This window comes from Sinocyclocheilus grahami, unplaced genomic scaffold, assembly GCF_001515645.1.
Source record: "Sinocyclocheilus grahami isolate Dianchi unplaced genomic scaffold, SAMN03320097.WGS_v1.1 scaffold37.1, whole genome shotgun sequence".
Taxonomy (NCBI): domain Eukaryota; kingdom Metazoa; phylum Chordata; class Actinopteri; order Cypriniformes; family Cyprinidae; genus Sinocyclocheilus; species Sinocyclocheilus grahami.
Window position 1 is genome coordinate 2,413,456 of NW_015505216.1, and position 20,150 is coordinate 2,433,605.

The 20,150-nt window shown below is 38.9% G+C and overlaps 1 protein-coding gene across 2 annotated transcripts in view; it reads right to left on the bottom strand.

Annotated features, from left to right (window-relative positions):
• Nucleotides 1–844: 844 nt before the first annotated feature.
• LOC107581701 (transmembrane protein 184A-like) overlaps nt 845–20,150 on the bottom strand; it is a 20,598-nt gene continuing 1,292 nt past the window's right edge. Inside the window, exons 2-10 of one of the 2 annotated variants that reach the window (XM_016267325.1) lie at nt 19,674–19,928; nt 11,405–11,570; nt 10,225–10,315; nt 8,835–8,910; nt 7,418–7,509; nt 7,139–7,308; nt 6,795–6,992; nt 2,227–2,465; nt 845–2,108 (exon numbers count right to left, since the gene is read on the bottom strand). In XM_016267325.1, the coding sequence (XP_016122811.1) occupies nt 2,233–2,465; nt 6,795–6,992; nt 7,139–7,308; nt 7,418–7,509; nt 8,835–8,910; nt 10,225–10,315; nt 11,405–11,570; nt 19,674–19,928 (1,281 nt within the window). In that variant the 3' untranslated portion in view covers nt 845–2,108; nt 2,227–2,232. Of the gene's footprint in view, nt 2,466–6,794; nt 6,993–7,138; nt 7,309–7,417; nt 7,510–8,834; nt 8,911–10,224; nt 10,316–11,404; nt 11,571–19,673; nt 19,929–20,150 lie in introns of both variants that reach the window. The other variant, XM_016267324.1, reaches the window with a different exon arrangement.

Below are 20,150 nucleotides of genomic sequence, written 5' to 3' on the forward strand. Positions count from 1 at the left end.
TGCAGTAAACGTTCCTCCTAACACAGTTAGATGATGAAAATGGTCTTTAAACTAAGTGGGTACTTTTTCTGTCTCTTTTTAAAATTCTATGTATGCTGTATGTGGCCTTTTGGGCTGAATAGGATAAATTATTCTATATTTTACATATGAATTTATTTTTCAAAGTATATATGTGCTCAGTCAGTCCTTAAAAGCTATTTACGCCATACCATGAACGCACATAGGAATTTTAACCAATGCTCTTTAAAACAAACTTGCCTATAAAAATCTTAGAGAAACTCCATGACATATAAAGTATGCTGCTCCAAATTATTACTTTATATTTGTCAATGTTAAGATGAAACTGTAAGGTATTGGGGGAAGTAGTCATGTTACTTGTAGTTAAAATAGTGCCTTTAACATTGAGCTTGTCATCATTTAAGTACTGTATGAATGGGCGTGGTTGTTTGTAAAATCTTATTTCCATGTGCAACCACAGATTTGCCTGTATGATAGGTCTAGTAGGCGTAATTGTGCTATATATAAAATAGCGATTGTAAATACGGACACCATGAAAGGCAGCAAAAATAGGCTTAGATTAATCATATTCGTGATTCTCATCATTAATCTGCTTGTATGACATTGATCTTTGATATTTATTTTGTTTTTTTATTTTCAACATCTAAATTATTTTATTTACATTCTTCTGTTTTCTTTTTAATTAGCTACCCTCATGTACAAATGAAATAATTTTTTTCCATTCTGGCTAAATTTGAGGTAAATTATTCCTGTACAAAGTCTGCAGTGTTTGTTTTGTACTTTTAAATAAAGCTTTTCTCATGTAACCTCGTTTGATTCAGAAGTCTTGAGAGGAAAAAAAAATCCACTCCATTTATTTCCAATGAGAACAGATTTTGTCGTCAAAACCAACTGTACAGGTAGCTAAAATATCAGTATCTGTTTATAGATCATACTCTGATTCACACAATATACTATACACACACACACCACTTCATCAGCCACAGCCGTAAGGCAGCAATCATTGGCACAAGTCATACGCGCATAACGCTTCCTCTTAACATTCATTTAACAAAGATGACATACATGGCTACATTATAGACAAAACGAGTCAACTTATTTTGTCTATAAAGTGAAGAGAGCAACTCTGAATCACAAAACATAGGTTGTTTCATTTTGAAGTCCACATCTTTGATGAGTGTTTGCAAAATGTGATCAAACGAACTACAGGAGTAGATTTACAAATACATCAACAAACATTTTGAAAACAATTCTCTATCAAGACAAAACAGGGTGTGCTCAGAGACTTTGAAAGACAAGACTTTAAAGACTGTTTAGAAAGTACTGACCAGGACTTACTTTGTGGTAATTTGTAGTAAAAAAAACATTTCAATAGCTTTGTCTGATAATTAACTAAATTACATTTCATGTTGGACCGTTTACAAACAATTTAGGCAAACCGCCTTTGAACGAGAACCAAGCAACATAATTTAACATTAACAAATTAACATGCCCCAGTAACACCTGTGCCATTATACACTTGTCACAGGTTAAAGCTTTAACCAACCAAATAATTCTTGAACACAAACGATTTGCAATTAAAATACACCATGATAGCGGAGACTTGCATTTTTGCATCAGATCTCTCACTCTTTGAAGGCCTGGTGTGAAAATTAATGAACCTCCAAATCAAGTGGGGGCAGAGCTCAGAGTGGCATGATTGATACAAAGGTTTCAAAGAGCAGCAGACAGCAGTTTGAAGTGCGATCTCCAAAGCCAGGGCATCTCTGAGAGCCAGTTCAATTCATCCTGATACCCAGCAGAGGGCTGCTGAGCAAATACTTCAAACGACCAGATGCAAGAATGGCTCCCTAAAGCGTCGGTCTCTGATTCATTCCATCTGAACAGCTCCCTGTGCCTAATGTTTATCCGCCATGCTTCAGAACGGGTCAGAGAAGAGAAGGGGACTCTCCATCACGAGGCTGGATCATCTGCCACTACGGAGGATCAGGAAAGGATGCGCTCCAGGACTATGACGAGGAAAACAAAACAACCCCTGCTTGACGCTCTCTACTTGTCAGGAAACGGTTCAGATCCCTTTATTGAGCTCGCTTTAAAATAAAAAAACAAAAACAAATCATGAACTGATTTGCATGATTAGGGTCCTCATTAAAGTTCTAAAGAGTCAAATTCGTTTTGGATTAAATAAATATATAGATCAGGACAGACGGGGCACTAGAACTCATCATCCGTGTCGATCAGCATCACTTTATCAGATTTCTTCGAACTCTTGGAGGTGCTGGTCCCTGGTTTGCCATTCATGTTGGGCTGCACTACTTCCTGGGTGGACTGCTGTGTGTACTGTTGGTAAGCTGGAGAGAAGTTGTGGATTGCATCCTGAACCATGTCTCCAGGGTTAATGGTCTCCTTCAGGCCACTGGATATGCTGTGCATAGGTGCTACATTCTCTACAAAAACAAAATGAAACAACAGATTAAAGCGTCAAATATCACATGACATATTTCCGATGACATCGGAGACTTTAAATGAGCAAATACGAATGTTTTTGTACTACCAGAACTTGGAAAGGCAAGAAACTTGAGATTGATGTAACCAAAACACAAAGGAAATAAGAGGCAGTTTCACACACAGCCTCATTATTAAAACCCATGACATCATAACTATATAATGGGGTCAACATTTGAGCCCTTGTCTAATGTAAAAGTCTGTACTCCTGCGGGACCTGGCCAGTGCGGGTCAAGTTTTGAATCAGGAGGGAAAATATTCATCTGTGAGCAGAAAGCAAGAGAAAGAAATGACTTGTGGGACTCCCACAAAATACATATAACAACTTCAGCCCTAATCAGACAGGACTAGTTTTCCAGGGCGTCATTAGAGAAATGTGTTTCACGGACATGCATTGCGATTTTAAAGGGTTAGTTCACCCAAAAAGCAAAATTCAGTCATTAATTACTCACCCTCATGTCGTTCCAAACACGCAAGATCTTCGTTCATCTTTGTAACACAAATTAAGATAAATAATTACTAAGAAATCCGAGAGCTTTCCGACCCTGCATAGACAGCAACGCAACCGACACATTCAAGGCCCAGAAAGGTAGCAAGGACATCGTTAAAATAGTCCTTGTGACATCAACAGTTCAACTGTAATGCTATGAAGCTACAAGAATACTTTTAGTGCGCAACAAAAACAAAATAACTTTATTCAACAATTCTTCTCTGCTGTGTCAGTCTTTGCCGCGCTTTCATAAGAGTACAGAGATGCATGCGTGTGGTGCTGTTGATGCAGGAGCCGGCGTTCTGAACCCAGATGCGCTGTGGCTTGTTTGCAAAAAGAGGAATGCACACGCATGCCTTGTGGTACTGTCATGAACGTGCAACGAATTCTGACAGAAGAGAACAAATTGTTGAATAAAGTCATTACTGTTGTTTTCATTGCGCTCAAAAAGTATTCTCGTAGCTTCATAAAATCAAGGTTGAACCCCTGATGTCACATGGACTATTTTAATGATGTCCTTGCTACCTTTCTGAGCCTTGAACGTGTCCGTTATATTGCTGTCTATGGAGGATCAGAAAGCTCTTGGATTTCATCAAAAATATCTGTGTTCAAAGCCGGACAAAGGTCTTATGGCTTTGGAACAACATGAAGGCGAGTTATTAATGACAGAATTTTCATTATTGGGTGAACTATACCTTAAATCCCGACCGAATCTGCCAAGTCTGTGTTTTTCTCACACAACCCCTGTAATAATTCCAGAGCAAATTGCCTACTGTAATTAAACAACTTGCCATTATCCTCACTCTTGTGAGCACATCACCACGGGCACCGCCAAGGTCCAACCCAGCTGTTCGCAGAATAGAAACCAGGATGTGGTTCTTCTGCTTCATTTATCTACTACAGGCCGGAGAGGCCAGGAAAGAGATTCACAATCCCACAGTTCCCAGATTTGTCTCAGCTGTGGATGCATTAAATGAGGTTACAGAGTACAGCCTGATGCACGGCAAAATGATGAGTTCCAGCTAACTGCATCTTGCCTTGTGGCTGATGGATGAGAGCTTGGACAAAGGTGACGGCAGGCTGCCACAAGAGGGGTGCAAGTTTCTGACCTCCGTTCGAGAAATACTTGAACCGTGCTTGTAGGTCTCCAGCTGCCGGCCTGAGAACTGTACGGTGTGTGAATGGATGGATGTTTTGGGACGTTTCGGCCCTCATGGGTGGCGGGTGAAAACTCAGGATGAGAAAACTGTCCTGAACTTCACAGCTGGGCCGCTTGGGGAAAAAAAGGCCATCTTAGAAGGTTGCTCTGCCTAACAGGCTTCACGACAGTCGTGAGCTTTTTTCACCAGTGAAAGGTTATGAAACCAGCAGTGACTTCACCCTTTGAGCTCTGTGTTAAACTATGGAAAATACCACTATGCCTTCATATGCCAGTAAGGTGAAGGGTTCTTAACACATTTGTAGGTTCTCTCACATAGCCATGCCAACAACTGTTAAGCAGCAGTGTGCTCCAATGCGCTTTCTGTGAAAAAAGACTTCATAGAATATTAACATTCGAACTGACACAAGGCTTGAAACATGCATATCTGACTGACAGTCGAGTTATACTTCATGGAGGCCTCTTGAAGTCAGAACACAAATCTAATGCAGCTTTTAACATTCAGCAGCTGAACTGACATTACAGCTTAAACTGGTGGAAATTGAAACAGAACTATTCTTCACCACCTTGAAAAGCACAAGAGGCAGAATATGACTAATGACTAAGCGTGAAGAGGCTTTTGTAGCCCTGAAGATATGATCAGAATGATATACAAGCAGACTGCTTTCTGCACAGCACATACTGCTATTAAAAGGAGTATGTAAAAGGGTATGATATGCAACATTAAACGTTTCAATCAGAATTCTGTCATAGGGCCTGTTTACACCTGGTCACTTATGTGTTTTTAGGGATATCCGATTTGTTAAAATGGTTTAATTTACACTTGGCCACATAAATGTGTCTATGCAAAATAGATAGAAATCCGATCTTCAATTCCTGCACTATGTGCAAATTTAAGTTCATGTCAACGAAAGCAAAAGATATACGCTTTATTTTAGTTTCATTTGCAGCAGTTTGCCCATCGGCTTGCTGAAGAGATACTTAGCTACTCATCTGCGAGGATGCTTGAAGCATTACAGCAGTCATATCTGACTATAACGTCAAATAGCCTATAACACGCTCTTATGCATTTACACTGGTCTTGTTTCGTCTGGAATGCGTCTTAGATCACTTCCTGAAGTGGTTTGAGTGATCGGATTTAAATGCGTCTCAAAACCGAGGGCATTTACACAAGGTCTTTTCACGATGGGATAGCTATCCGATCATGAAGTGACGAGGTGTAAACAGGCAATGACTCGTGTTTGTTCTCAACCTGTATGACTTCATTACAGAAGGGCTTTTACACGTGACGTCATTTACAAGTCCTAACCATCATTTGGAGAATTTTTAGCAAATAACTTACATTTTAGTCGTTTTGTTGCACAAAGCAATTGTATGGTTTGGGAAGACTTAGAATATACTAACCATCATTTGGAGAATTTTTAGCAAATAACTTACATTTTAGTACATTTTTTTTTTTTTTACTGATAATGGTTCCTGTTGCTTCCATTGTATTAGAAAGAGCTGCGAAAACATTCTTCAAAATGTCTCCTTTTATGTTCTGTGAACTAGGGGTGTTGTAATATACAGCAGTTGATGATAACTGTGATACTAATATAAAATCAATATTTCATTTTATTAAATATTACACATACATTAATATTATAAATATTCCAGTGGCATTAACTGGCGGTTTGTCTGGTTGACACTCCAACGCAGTAGGTGGTGTTATTGCACCTCAACACTGGTTGCCACCTAACATTAAATGTCCAAAGAAGGAGTGGTTAACACAAAATCATGTCAGAGGAGGTTACAAACTCTTGTGAGTGCAAATCTCTCAAAATCAAGACTTTTGAATGATTTTAAGTGGGAAAAAAAAAGAAAGAAAACATAAGATGAATTTGACTGATAGCATTATTTTTTTCCTCAAATTTCTACAGATATTATGGCGATATGAATTCTTTAAGCCACGATAATTGTGTAGTGAAAATCTGGTATCATGACACCTATTCTGCGAACAAACAACACGTGGTTAACACAAAATCATGTCAGAGGAGGTTACAAACTCTTGTGAGTGCGAATCTCTCAAAATCAAGTCTTTTGAATGATTTTAAGTGGGAAAAAAAAGAAAGAAAACATAAGATGAATTTGACTGATAGCATTATTTTTTTCCTCAAATTTCTACAGATATTATGGCGATATGAATTCTTTAAGCCACGATAATTGTGTAGTGAAAATCTGATATCATGACACCTATTCTGCGAACAAACAACATAGGGGCGAATGTCAGAATTGTCATTTTTAAGTGAACTATTCCTTGAAATTGTCGTCAATTTGACGTCAAGTTTTGCGCCAAGAAACCACCTGCTGAAGATTTCATTTCCTAATTTTTCAAGTGAAATGGCATCATTCGACCTGCCACAGGTCTGAGTTTCTCAGCACACAGGAGTTATTTTGATGATCTGTGTATAAGAGTAGAGCTTTCCAGCAGTCCTCTGAACTGCGAGTCATTACCCTCCTGAGGAAGAAAACTTCCAGTTGCCTCATAAAAGCTTGCTGTGGCATGTTTCTAAGATCCTCCAAACAACAAGTTAAAAAGTTCTGCTTTGTTTTTCCGAGGTGTCAAATGTATGAGGATCTAACCTGGTGCTTCACTCTTCTTCTCGCGGTACACACTGGAGGTGAAGGCGTAGCGGAGGGCGATGGAGGCGAAGAACATTTCGATGCAGATGATGAAGTTCTGCCAACCAGCTGCCACCGAACCAGCCCCTACTTCATGACCATCAATGACCAGAGCTTTTGGGATCACACCACATCGCTCCAGAATGGCCAATACCATACCTAAATAAAGACAAAATAAAAAAATCTGCAGTGAGAAACTTGACTCCAAGTTCCTGGCTTGTCCACAACAATATTCAAAGAAAACATTTCATGCGTCAATGAACAGCTTGAGATGAATACTGAACATATAACACAATGTAACCAACCTTGCCAGAAGGAGAGGAAGATGACGGATTTGATGGTGAGGAATTTGAGCACAGGCTCAAAAGGTCTCAGAAGGTCACTGGTGGCGAAGTAGAAGAGGAAGAGGGCATAGAGAGCACAACTGACAGAGATGTTGTAGATGATGGTGATATAAAGGTAACCTCCCGTTACACTATATGAAAAGACATGACAGTAAAACAGTTCATTTAAAAAAAAAAAAACAGATGTTATTATGGAATGTTGATATGAGATGAAATGGAATGAATCACAGGATGGCTCACTTAAAATCTCCATCGTGATATTTGCCAAAAGCCTGCAGAAGGATGGTGATGACAGCCATGATGGGCTTCACGACACAGAACTGAAGTGTGGCCTAGATGATGTAACAGAAGCAGATGAGCAACGGTGATGGTTTAGTTTTTACGCCGGTTCCATTTAGTCAACATGGGCCTGTAATATAGTTTGAGTGATAGAGAACTTCCAGTCCTCATCATTTTCAAAGGCATGTTAATGTTGCATGCTTATTTTTGACAGGAAGTGCTTATTTCTTACATAATCAACACAAAGTTTGACATGACTGACAAATCCACTCATTGAGAATGGCACAAAGGAGAATTTCCCCCCAATCTCGCTACATGCGACTGCTTGAAACATCAACGTGCAATTCAAGTTTTAAATCGAAGCGGTCTGTGAGAAAAGCCGTCGCAAAATAATCAAAGCACGCTCCGTCTCTGCTACAGTCTGGTATATCGCAAGGTGATGCTTTGAAGAGTCCTACACGAAGGTGTCTGGTCAGACAGATTTATGTGTTTTGAAATTCTACTTGCTATTAAAAAAAAGTTCAATTCACATTCTTTTCAGTCTTTTTGGGGACGGGGCTTTCAAATCCAATTTCCATCAGTATTATTCTCAAAGTGCGAGCGGGTTCCTCAGCTGCCACGCAGACAGCATCAGGCTGGCGGCAATAGCTATTTTTTGCGTTTATTATCAAGTGACTTGCACCTGCTTCCTACTGTTTTTAATCCTGCTTTAACCACTGGAGCTCCTCGGGAAAGACAATGGTACAAAGATAACAGCTGCCACTTCGTGACAATTCAGGTAGAAAGGGTAGATAAAGGTTGAGGAGACAGAAAGTCACAGAAATTCAGACCCTCTTACTAACGTATTCATGTCATTTACATATGTGACCCTGGACTACAAAACCAATCAAAAGGGTGAATTTCTTGAAACGGAGATGATGTATACATCAACTGAAATCTGAATAAATAATCTTTCCATTGATGTATGGATTGTTAGGATAGGACAATATTTGGCCGAGATACAACTATTTGATAATCTGGAATCTGAGGGTGCAAAAAAAAAAATTTTTTTCGCCTTTAAAGTTGTCCAAATCAAACAGGCCTCTCTCATCTTTTTAAGTGGGAGAACTTGCACAATTGGTGGCTGACTAAATACTTTTTTTCCCCACTGTATAGCCATTTGTACTCAAAACAGAATGGGACATGAGACAATAAAATCCTAAAATGTTCGGCAAACATCTGAATTTCCAGATTTTCAATTTGGTCTCACACTTTTGGACTCCACTGGAAATAAGCTGAATATTTTAGGGTTTTTAAAATGTTTAAACAAAGAAATGTTATGAAAAATGTTGCTGTGAAGGAAAAGTAATTCTGATTTGAAAGAAAAATGGGAACAAACCTGCTTGCAGAATCTCAGGAAGCCAATGGAGTAACTCATTCCTACCAAACAGCATGTCCCATACAGGCAACTAGACCTGTTAAAGGCAAATGAAAAGGAACATTTGAAAGGTGATGCTATTCTTGAGGATAGATGAAATGATCTTTAAAAAAAAAAAAAGTTATTTTGCACAAACTCTTTAGAAACTGAACATTTAGTTTCTTAACCTAGAGGTTAGCATGTATTCTCGAACACATTGAGTCATGGTGGTCATGTGAGTGATGACAACAAAATTCAAAAGATGACGACCATCATTCTTCCAGAGGAGCTTCATGAGAATCGAGTTTAATTATGTCCTGTGCATGTTAATTAACATTTTGCCAGCGTTGTCCAACATGCTGTGTTTATATTCTCCTAAAGCTCTTCACTATGCATTTTGTAGGACTTCCTTCTCCATGCTGGATATACGTGATGCTTTCTTAGAACTTTGCCTAAATGAGTTACAGAGTGGCAGCATAAATATTAAATTGGTAGCATAATTTAATTGTCTACAATTTGGGGCAGCCTTTACATAGGAAACACACTTATCCTGCCTTAAATGTAAAGACACTCACTGAATAAGCTTTCCTCTTATTTCCGACATGATGGCACTTTCTCCTCCAAGGTATTCAAAAGACAGACTCAGGAAGTTGTATATCACAAATGCTAGAATGACAAAAGAAAGAAAAACAGCCAACATAAGCCAATCATACATGAGAGCCTAACACAAACATTTTGCTGAATTTGCAGTGAGTTTTAAATAAGCAGACAGAACAAACGAACAAAAAATAACCTATCCTTTTGTGCAGTAACTCATTCCTACCAAACAGCATGTCCCATACAGGCAACTAGACCTGTTAAAGGCAAATGAAAAGGAACATTTGAAAGGTGATGCTATTCTTGAGGATAGATGAAATGATCTTTAAAAAAAAAAAAAAGTTATTTTGCACAAACTCTTTAGAAACTGAACATTTAGTTTCTTAACCTAGAGGTTAGCATGTATTCTCGAACACATTGAGTCATGGTGGTCATGTGAGTGATGACAACAAAATTCAAAAGATGACGACCATCATTCTTCCAGAGGAGCTTCATGAGAATCGAGTTTAATTATGTCCTGTGCATGTTAATTAACATTTTGCCAGCGTTGTCCAACATGCTGTGTTTATATTCTCCTAAAGCTCTTCACTATGCATTTTGTAGGACTTCCTTCTCCATGCTGGATATACGTGATGCTTTCTTAGAACTTTGCCTAAATGAGTTACAGAGTGGCAGCATAAATATTAAATTGGTAGCATAATTTAATTGTCTACAATTTGGGGCAGCCTTTACATAGGAAACACACTTATCCTGCCTTAAATGTAAAGACACTCACTGAATAAGCTTTCCTCTTATTTCCGACATGATGGCACTTTCTCCTCCAAGGTATTCAAAAGACAGACTCAGGAAGTTGTATATCACAAATGCTAGAATGACAAAAGAAAGAAAAACAGCCAACATAAGCCAATCATACATGAGAGCCTAACACAAACATTTTGCTGAATTTGCAGTGAGTTTTAAATAAGCAGACAGAACAAACAAACAAAAAAAATAACCTGTCCTTTTGTGCAAAAAAAAAAATGGTCAAGATTGAGGAGTTGTTTGTGTCTAGGAAATCCATCTTAACCTGAGAGGTCTATTTAAAGACAGATTAGATGGTTAGATCTCATTGTCTCTCAGTGTACAACTATTACTTGTGGTAAGATTTTACTGATGGTCTCTATGACGAAGACTTAACAACATTGATATCACAATTAGATTACATTACCTCTATTTTATTAAGGGAAATAAAGGTTTTTATTCAGTAAGGATATATCTAATTGATGATCACAGATCATGTGACTGGCAAAAAATTCAGCTTTGCATCACAGGAATAAATTAAAAAATATATGTAAAATAAATTAAATATATTCAAATAGAAAACAGATATTTTAAACCGTGATAATATTTCACAACATTACTGTATTTTTTTTTTTTTATCAAATAAAGGCAGCCTTGGTGAGCATAAGTGCTTTCTTTCAAAAACATAAAAAATATTGCCAACCCCAAACTTTTAAATGGTAGTTTATTACAGACTACAAAATCACTCTAAACTTCATAACACACTCATTTATATAAAACTATTATTCCATACAGTACAAAGATGGATTATGTGAAACAAAACAAATCCCCACACAGGAATTTTCCCATGCAACTTAAACTGTGTTTCAAATCATCATTGTCTAGGAGTAGTGGGATAGGCCTGAAAATATGATAACAGAGACATTTGTCTGTCCTCCTTCCTGGCTGCAACATGACAAACTGGTTTGTTCAGTTACAATGAGCATGTATCCGTTTCCCCTCTATGAAACCTGCCACCCCATGTCTGTAAAGCAGGCTCTCCTCCCTCACTGCAGGCCAGACTTCCAAACAACAGCACATGTCATTCCACCAGTGTGATATTTGGAGTGAATAATATCATGCCTAGGGGGGTAGCAGAGAATGTAAGGGCAGAGAGCAGCTCAGATTTACTGTACCTTCATAACAGTCACGAACGGAGTCGAAATACACATAATACTGGTCATTACTGATGAACAGCAGGCTGAGCCAGGAGTCGAAAGCATAGATGGGGACGATGAAAAGGATGCGGATGATGTAGCGCTGCTCCTTTGGCACAGTGTACGACCTTAGGTGCAGGTATATCTATAAAGAAAGATTTTGTTTAGCAAGATGCTTGACTACAAAATAAATTAAGTCAGACATACATAGCAAAAACAGTCAAATGCAAATGATTAGAGTGTGCAGTGGAGCAATACACATAGCAGACCAAAAGATGGCAAGAACAAGTATCATATTTTTATTATCAGACACTAGTAATGAGGAAAAGTGAGGTGGACAAACAGGAACTTTTAGGCAGTAGTACCAGTGACGTTGAATTACAGTAAACAGGTAACTGTAGAAGTCTATAACGATGTATGGACAGCTAACAGAACAAATCAAACAAAGCTATGTTTAACAGCTATATTCTTCAAAAGAACTATTAACATCACTAGCTGTTAAGACACATTACATGCATTAGCTTCAGCATCGTCATCTTTTTTTAATAGGGGTGCTCCGATTGATTGTCTATAAACGAGCTGCATGCTGCACAGTTGACACAGGAACTGAGACTTGCACAATCGAGGCAGTGTCACATCGTCACTAAAGTTTATAAATTGCATTACTTTTAAATTCTTGCCGGCGTTTAACCATTCAGCGCCAGCGCGCTCTCCTGGAGACTGTGCGCTCATGCACACTCGGAGCACACACACATAATGCCAGGTTCACATTACACCGTTTGCAGTGCGAATGTGGTGCGTATTTTTTCCACGCTCATGTTAACAGATTAATAAAGCGTGCACCATGCACACGGTTGCTGTCCAGCAGTGCGTTCCAGGAGCGGTGCGTCTGCAGCAGTGCAGAGATCGTTTCCGCACCGAGTCTATGTTTACGGCTCTGCAAGCGCTGAATTAAAGTAACGGCACATTTTTTGCAGTAAATATAAACATGGATTGACACGAAAATTTAGTAATTACACTATAAATGCAGATTATTAAAGTCTACTGCGTTTCACAGTCTACACGTATGGCTTTTTGGCTAGGGTTAAAGGGAAAGAGCACTTTTAGATAAACAAGGCAATAATAGATGGCACTCGTGGAGGTAGGAAAACAAAGTTATTTATGAACTGCAGGACTGCTTGTAATAAAGATTTCAATGCAAAAGGAAAGGCAGTAGAGCTGACTATTTCTGTCAATAGTAAGTTTGTAATAACATAAAAGTAGTTTAAATGTTTTTCCACTTGCTTGAGCAACTTAAAGGGGTCCTATTATGCCTTTTCACTTTTTAAATTTTAGTCAGTGTGTATGTTTGGGCATAAAAAAGATCTAGAAAGTTACAAATCTCAAAGTCCACTCCAAAGGGAGATATTTCATTTTTTTAATCCCTTTTCAAGAACTACAACGAACGACTCGTTTGGACTACAGCGTTTGTTTTCCGGGCTTTGTGATATCACAAAGCGGCCCATTAGAATATCATAAATAATTCCCGCCTACAGAAATTCGAATGGTTGGGGGGTGGGGAGGGGCGAGGTTGTGGTTAGAATGCTTGGTTGAGTTAGTTCATCAGAGAAAATGAAGAGCTGCTGTGCTGTAGCTTCAAATTTTCGGCATGTCTAGAACTACACTCATAGAAAATAATGTATTTGAATTTTAAAGACGTGGCGTGACGCGATGCTGCGCTTCTCGTCCAGTGTGCGACCGCCTGAAACGCGGTCGTTTTTTTCACCTCCGTGCCCAAATGTCTTTGTTTGGGCTTCCGAAAGCGGATGATGTCAGGAAACAGTGGTTGCAATTTATTTTTTAACTCCGTCCCTGAGCATTATAACCCCAATTTGCTATTGTGTGCTGCGCATTTTACTGAGGACAGCTTCCACAACATGAGGGAGTACAGTGGCTGCCGGATTCGCCAAAAAGCTTTTGTTGAAAGACGGAGCAAGGGGCGTGGCAGTACTGAAACACCGTCTAAGCTGTTCGCCAATCACAACGCACTGGGACAGCTAACCAATCACAACACATTTTGTTTTTCGGAAGGCGGACCTTCATTAAAGCCGGAACTAATCGAGCCGTTTGTGCCACCCTGGGGAGAAAGGTATTTTAATAAATGTAAATTATTGAAAAATAATGCGTTTTGCGAACCACCAAGCATGAGAGCATGTTCTAGTACACCCCCAAAACAAAATCAAGACTTTGTAAAAGAGCATAATAGGACCCCTTTAATATATAAATCTAGAAGTAAATGCAAAAGTAAAATGCACTGATTAATGTGTTGCTTATATTTACTGCGTTTAAACATGTCTGTGAAAGATTGTATTATTGTACTGTGTAAAAAAAAATTGCAATGCTGAAAAAGCATTTTCAGTGACAATGTTTGGATTTGAAATCAAAATAATGGATAAATGTTGTGTTTGTGGTAAACAGTCACGGATCAGTAGCGGACTCCTGTGTGAAAGCACAGTCCGTGCTGCTTCCCCTCTCACAAGAGTCACCTAAGAGGGGAGTTCCCCCCATTTTCAAAAATTCAATTCAGGCCCTGAATAAATGTCTAAAAATCCTGATTGGAGTACCACTATAAATAGTTATAAATTATAAAAAGAAAGCATTAAAAAGATCGGTATCGGCACATACTGCTTTCTGTGATCGGCAATCGGCCTCAAAAATCCTGATCAGAGCACCCCTATTTTTTAAGGTTCAATACCAACAACCTAATGTGATTTTGGAGTGCTTATGTAGGAATTTGTGCCCATTCATCCACAGCATTTGTGAGGTCAGGCTGTGATGTTGGACAAGAAGGCCTGGCTAGTAAACTCAGTTCCAGTTCATCCCAGGTATTTTTATATAGTTGTGGTCAAGTTTTTCCACACCAAACTCATCCAACCATGTCTTTTTGGACTTTGCTTTGTGCACTGGGGCACAGTCATGCTGGAATAGAAAAGGGCCTTCGTCAAATTGTTCCCACAAAGTTGGAAGCAATGCATTGTCCAAAATGTCTTGGTTTGCTAAAGCATTGATTTCCCTTCACTGGAACCAAGCAGCCCCATACAGTTGGCACAATGCAGTCAAGCAGGTAACATTCTCCTGGCATTGGCCAAACCCAGACTCACCCATCAGAGTGCCAAACAGATTCATCACTCCACAGAACAGGTTTCCACTGCTCCAGAGTCAGCGTGCTTTAGGCTGGTTTCACGTCAGCTTCACGTCAACATAACTACATCGTCACTGCAGCTGCAGACTTGCGAGAGCATTCACGCTGGAAGTGTTTGTACAGCGTCACAGCAGCAGCACCAAAGCTACATATTTCTTTACAAAGACAACTATAAAAGTTCTTGATAGTATTCACATGTAAATGGCACACAACAAAAACAGCTCCGATCATGTCATTTCAGTCATACTTCGATATACAATGTGCTGTTAAATAATGTTTTTTTTTTTTATAAATATAATACACCATACTTTCACTCAAACTGAACAATTAAAAACAAGTTTAAATGGGTAAATCTTCTATACATATTTTTGATTCTTCATTTTCTTCTCTGACAACTCCAATTCTTGTTAAAACACACTAGACATACTTATAACATTTTTTTTGTGTGAAATCATTTATTTTGTCCATCAAAAGTGTGCGGTCACTTTAATTGTGCACCAACAGCACAGAAAAAATAGACTAGGCACCAAAACCATTGCATCAATGCTGCTCATGCGATGCTCCTTCTCCTGGTGTGCCAAACAGATTCATCACTCCACAGAACAGGTTTCCACTGCTCCAGAGTCAGCGTGCTTTAGGCTGGTTTCACGTCAGCTTCACGTCAACATAACTACATCGTCACTGCAGCTGCAGACTTGCGAGAGCATTCACGCTGGAAGTGTTTGTACAGCGTCACAGCAGCAGCACCAAAGCTACATATTTCTTTACAAAGACAACTATAAAAGTTCTTGATAGTATTCACATGTAAATGGCACACAACAAAAAAAGCTCCGATCATGTCATTTCAGTCATACTTCGATATACAATGTGCTGTTAAATAATGTTTTTTTTTTTTATAAATATAATACACCATACTTTCACTCAAACTGAACAATTAAAAACAAGTTTAAATGGGTAAGTCTTCTATACATATTTTTGATTATTCATTTTCTTCTGACAACTCCAATTCTTGTTAAAACACACTAGACATACTTATAACATTTTTTTTGTGTGAAATCATTTATTTTGTCCATCAAAAGTGTGCGGTCACTTTAATTGTGCACCAACAGCACAGAAAAAATAGACTAGGCACCGAAACCATTGCATCAATGCTGCTCATGCGATGCTCCTTCTCCTGGTGTGAATGCTCTCATTTGTTAACATGGACGCCAAAATATGGGTTGCTCATGGTGGCAGTGTGAAACCGGCCTTACACCACTCCATCCGACTCTTGGCATTGTACTTTGTAATGCAAGGCTTGCATGCAGCTATCTAGCCAAAGAAATCCACTCCATGAAGCTCTCAGTTTTTGTGCTGATATTCCAATAATAACACTTACAATTGATTGTGGAATATCTAGCAGGGATGAAATTTCATAAACTGACTTGCAAAGGTGACATCCTATAACAGTACCATGTTTGAATTCAAAGGTATCCTCAAAACGACCCTTTCCCCCCATAAATGTTTGTAAATGCAGACTGCATGGCTAGGTGCTTGATTTTATTCACCTGTGGCAATGGGTCTGAACGAAATACCTGACTGAACTTCTCATTTAAATGTATATAAAAAGGAACAATTTTTTTTCTGAGAGTGTTACCACCAAGTAATATAGTTTAATAGCCTAAATTTAGGCTTTTCAAACTACACAGTAACCAGGCACAGAATGCAACCAATGTGTTTTCACAACTCACATGTGCATATACTGGCTCTATAGTTTTAAAGTTTGGCACTATCGGTATTATAATATACCTTTGAAAACTACTATGGAGTTTGTGAGGCATGTGCATGTCCTTACGGTCCCTTTGAACTTCACAATATTACTGAGGGGGCTCAATATCTGCTGGGTTCTTTAAACTCTTGGACACTCAATCATTTGAAATCAGATTATTTGTGTCCTTCATTCCACGGGTGGAGGCTTGATGTATTTGTGGGCTCTGAAAAAAGCAAGGGGAGTTGCTCTCTGAACTGATGTCCTCCATTTCACCTAGCCTGCAGGGGAAATAAGTTCATAGTCTCCCAGACTCCATAATGTGGAGCTGACAATGAGAGAGAGCCGTGCTCACAATAATGGCTCTGGCCATTGACTGTCTGCTGGCTGTCGCAGAGATGCAGTCAAAGCCAATTACAACCTGTATGAAGCAAAGAGGAACTGCCGGTGGAGCTGTGAGGCGCCCAAAAACAAGGGCCGGTGAATCACAAGGTGTATCACCAACTTTAAGACCGTAAAGCTTGTAAAAATGAGAGAGCTGAGAAAAGCCCGACACAAGAGCGCTGTTGGCGCCTTGTCATTGCAATATATAACAATTCACTTAAGAAGGTTTGGCCCAGAAGGTGCTTATGTTCTAAATAGCTGGTCTTCAAAGACTCCTTTGATATACTTGGCACTGATGGGAGTTTTGCAGGCAAATCAGTAACTTCAGAACAGGGTGTTTTAGGAATGCAATCTCAATTTCTGCCTTTAGTATGCCGCGTGCGAGAAAAGCTCCGCCGGGAGAATCTTTTGTAGCGAAACCGAGAAAGGCAGTGAAATACTAAAACTATCCTGAGGGCTCCTTTAATCTCCTCAGGATTTACATATGTTGCCTCACGCAACCCTCCGCAGGCGGCTGTTTGCGATGCCGTGGATGGCGTTAGATGAGTCGTTCTGCTGCTAGTCTGAGGGACAAAAACCAGACTGTTTTGACCCGATTATGACTTGAAGAGGAAAACCACTACACAGGGACTCATTTCCAGGCTCCATACAGCATCCCGACGTTGTTTGGCCGCTTCAAAACTGTCAGCTTCTCAGAGGTATTGGCTTCTGTATGGCACACAAGACGCTTTGGAGGCAATCAAATCATAGTCCTCCGGGCACACTGTGGGTGCTGCAATTCAGAGCTGAAAAAAAACCTTTCCTGACCTCTGCTCTCCATCAGCACGATCCCAGTAGTTCAATTACATAACAGATGCTTGAGAAACATATTCTATATTAAATTTCTTCATGGGTCATATGGGCTGCAATGAAAAGGGATTCAAAATATACCAGCAAGAGCAGGGAAATTAGATTTCGGCCTTTTCTGAAGCCGAACAATGTGGGCAAATATAATTGGTAATTCGACACACAAGATGGGTATATTCATACTGTGCCGGCACTTCACCTGACAATTACTTTTACACCAAGCTCATCCACCACCAGCCGGTTTCATCTTGCTGTAGGCAACACGGTGAACTCATTCATATGCCACAGAAATGGATATTCAGGTATGATGTGCGCTTTTAGCTGTAATGAACAGCAAAATATAAAGGACAGGGAAATACCCCAGCAAATAAGAACTGTTCAGCATGTATACATCTATAAAGAAGTGGCCAAACCTTTGCAAGAAGACTTATTGAACGGTCTAGACTCTAGTGTCTAAGAAGCTGCCCTTTTCTCTCTCTTTTATTGATACAATAAAGCACAAAATAACTTCTTCTATAAACAAAGGCTGGGCTTACAAATATAGCTCACGCTGTACTTTCTGCTTCAAACCTGTGAGTATAAACTACCAGTCAACAGATTGGACATACCATTTCCACATATTAGAATAATTGCAAAGTCATAAAAACTATGAATATAAAATTGAATATTAAACACGGATGGGAGTATGGGAATTAGTAGTGAGCAAAAAGTTCAATCAAAACATTTTAATTAAAAAAAATTTCGCTCAATCAACTTCATGGTACCCAATTTGCATGCTTTTTAGCATGCAAACAGTTTTGAACCTCACCAATTTACAATAAATAATCTTTATATTTACTGGAATAAAAGTTCAAAAGTTTTGAGTCAGTAAAGATATTTATAATGTTAAGAGAACACACAGTAATATTTTTCACAAAAATATTAAGCAGCATCATTGATAACAGTATATTAAAATAGATAACCATATATTATAGAAACAGACATTTTTAAAGTGTGATGTTTCACAAGCAAAACTGTATATTAACTTTTTTTTTTGAAGGTGGCCTTAGTGAGCATAAGAGCCCCCCCCCCCCAAAAAAACAAAAAAAATATATTTTACCAACCCCAAACTTTTGAATGGTAGTGTAGATTGGCCCAATTGATTTAACACCGATTTCAAGAAAAAACAGTTTTTTTCAGTTGCATCCAAATCTTTTACCGTTAGTGTATGAGAAACTGCCAACGGATTTATTTAAACTACAACGGCAAACATTAACACACCAACAACTACTTCAAATACTGCCAAACACTACACACACACAGAAAAAAAAATGAAACAAGCTTTGTCACAGAGACAATAATTTCCTTAAAAAGCGTTCCCATGGTGCACATTGCAGATGGCATGTCAGAGCACATATATTATTGGCTACATATCCTCTCATTAGATCAACAGAGTACACTAAAGCCATATTGTGTGTTTACACAGCACTCTTATCAGCTCTGGGACCAGGTACCACTCTGCTCTGTAGCTAACTTTGATTGGTCAAGGACGGTAACAGCGCTCTAAATGAATCATTTAGTAGAGCAAAGAAAACATGGATGACGAGTCCAGAACAAACATGCAGGTATTTATTGATCTCTGATGATCGATAACCAGTGGAGGGTTAGTTATTACTGAGTCTTTAATGACTACGTGGTATAGATTAACCTTCTAAATTTACATAGTATTATCAAGATCTGCAGATGATAATGAGCCTGTGATCAGGTACGAGGGAGGGGACAGCATGGTACAGCTCTTGTTTTCTCTGCCTAGGTTATTTGCTTTCATTTCGCTGTGCTCTGAATGAACCGCAGCTATTAGAGCTTCCAGCTTTCCCCAGGCCACAATACCAGTCCATTTAATGCTGAGATTTGTTTCTCACCTTATGGCCTATACTTGCTATACTCCATACTAGTTTATTAAGCAGCAGTGATGCTTTCTGTTGCTAAATAAGAAGCTCTGTGGTCTAGAAATTGTGCTGGATGTGCGAGTGCCTGGCTGTAAAAGGATTACTATGAATTAGTTGTCCTCAAACACATTAGTGACATTTAGTTCCTCGAAATGAGCCTACCTGATGACAGGTGATGATGAGCGCAGACCAAACGAAAATCCCTGACAAGGCTTGGGCCGTGGGGGTGTTGAGGAAGAGCTGGTCATCCCCCACTACTTCAGTCCCATTACTTGATCTGATCATGGTCATGTTAGACATGTCGGTTATGTTAGACAGCATTGAGAATGACGACAAAGGGACTGAATTATCCATCTTTTTATCTGAATCCACTGAGAGAGTGCTGAAATTTGTCGCAGTGGACCCGGACTCATTCATCTGTGGGAAACACATAAAATACATAAAATAAAAAAGAACATTTTTCAAAATCGAATTAAAACCAAATGATAGTCATAGCCTAAATATTTATTATATCTTTCATTTATATCTGTTTATACACTATCGTTCAAATCCTTCAGAATTAATGATCCTTCAGAAATAATTCTACTATGCTGATATGGTGCTCAAGAAACTTAAAAAAAAAAAAAAAAAATGTAATTA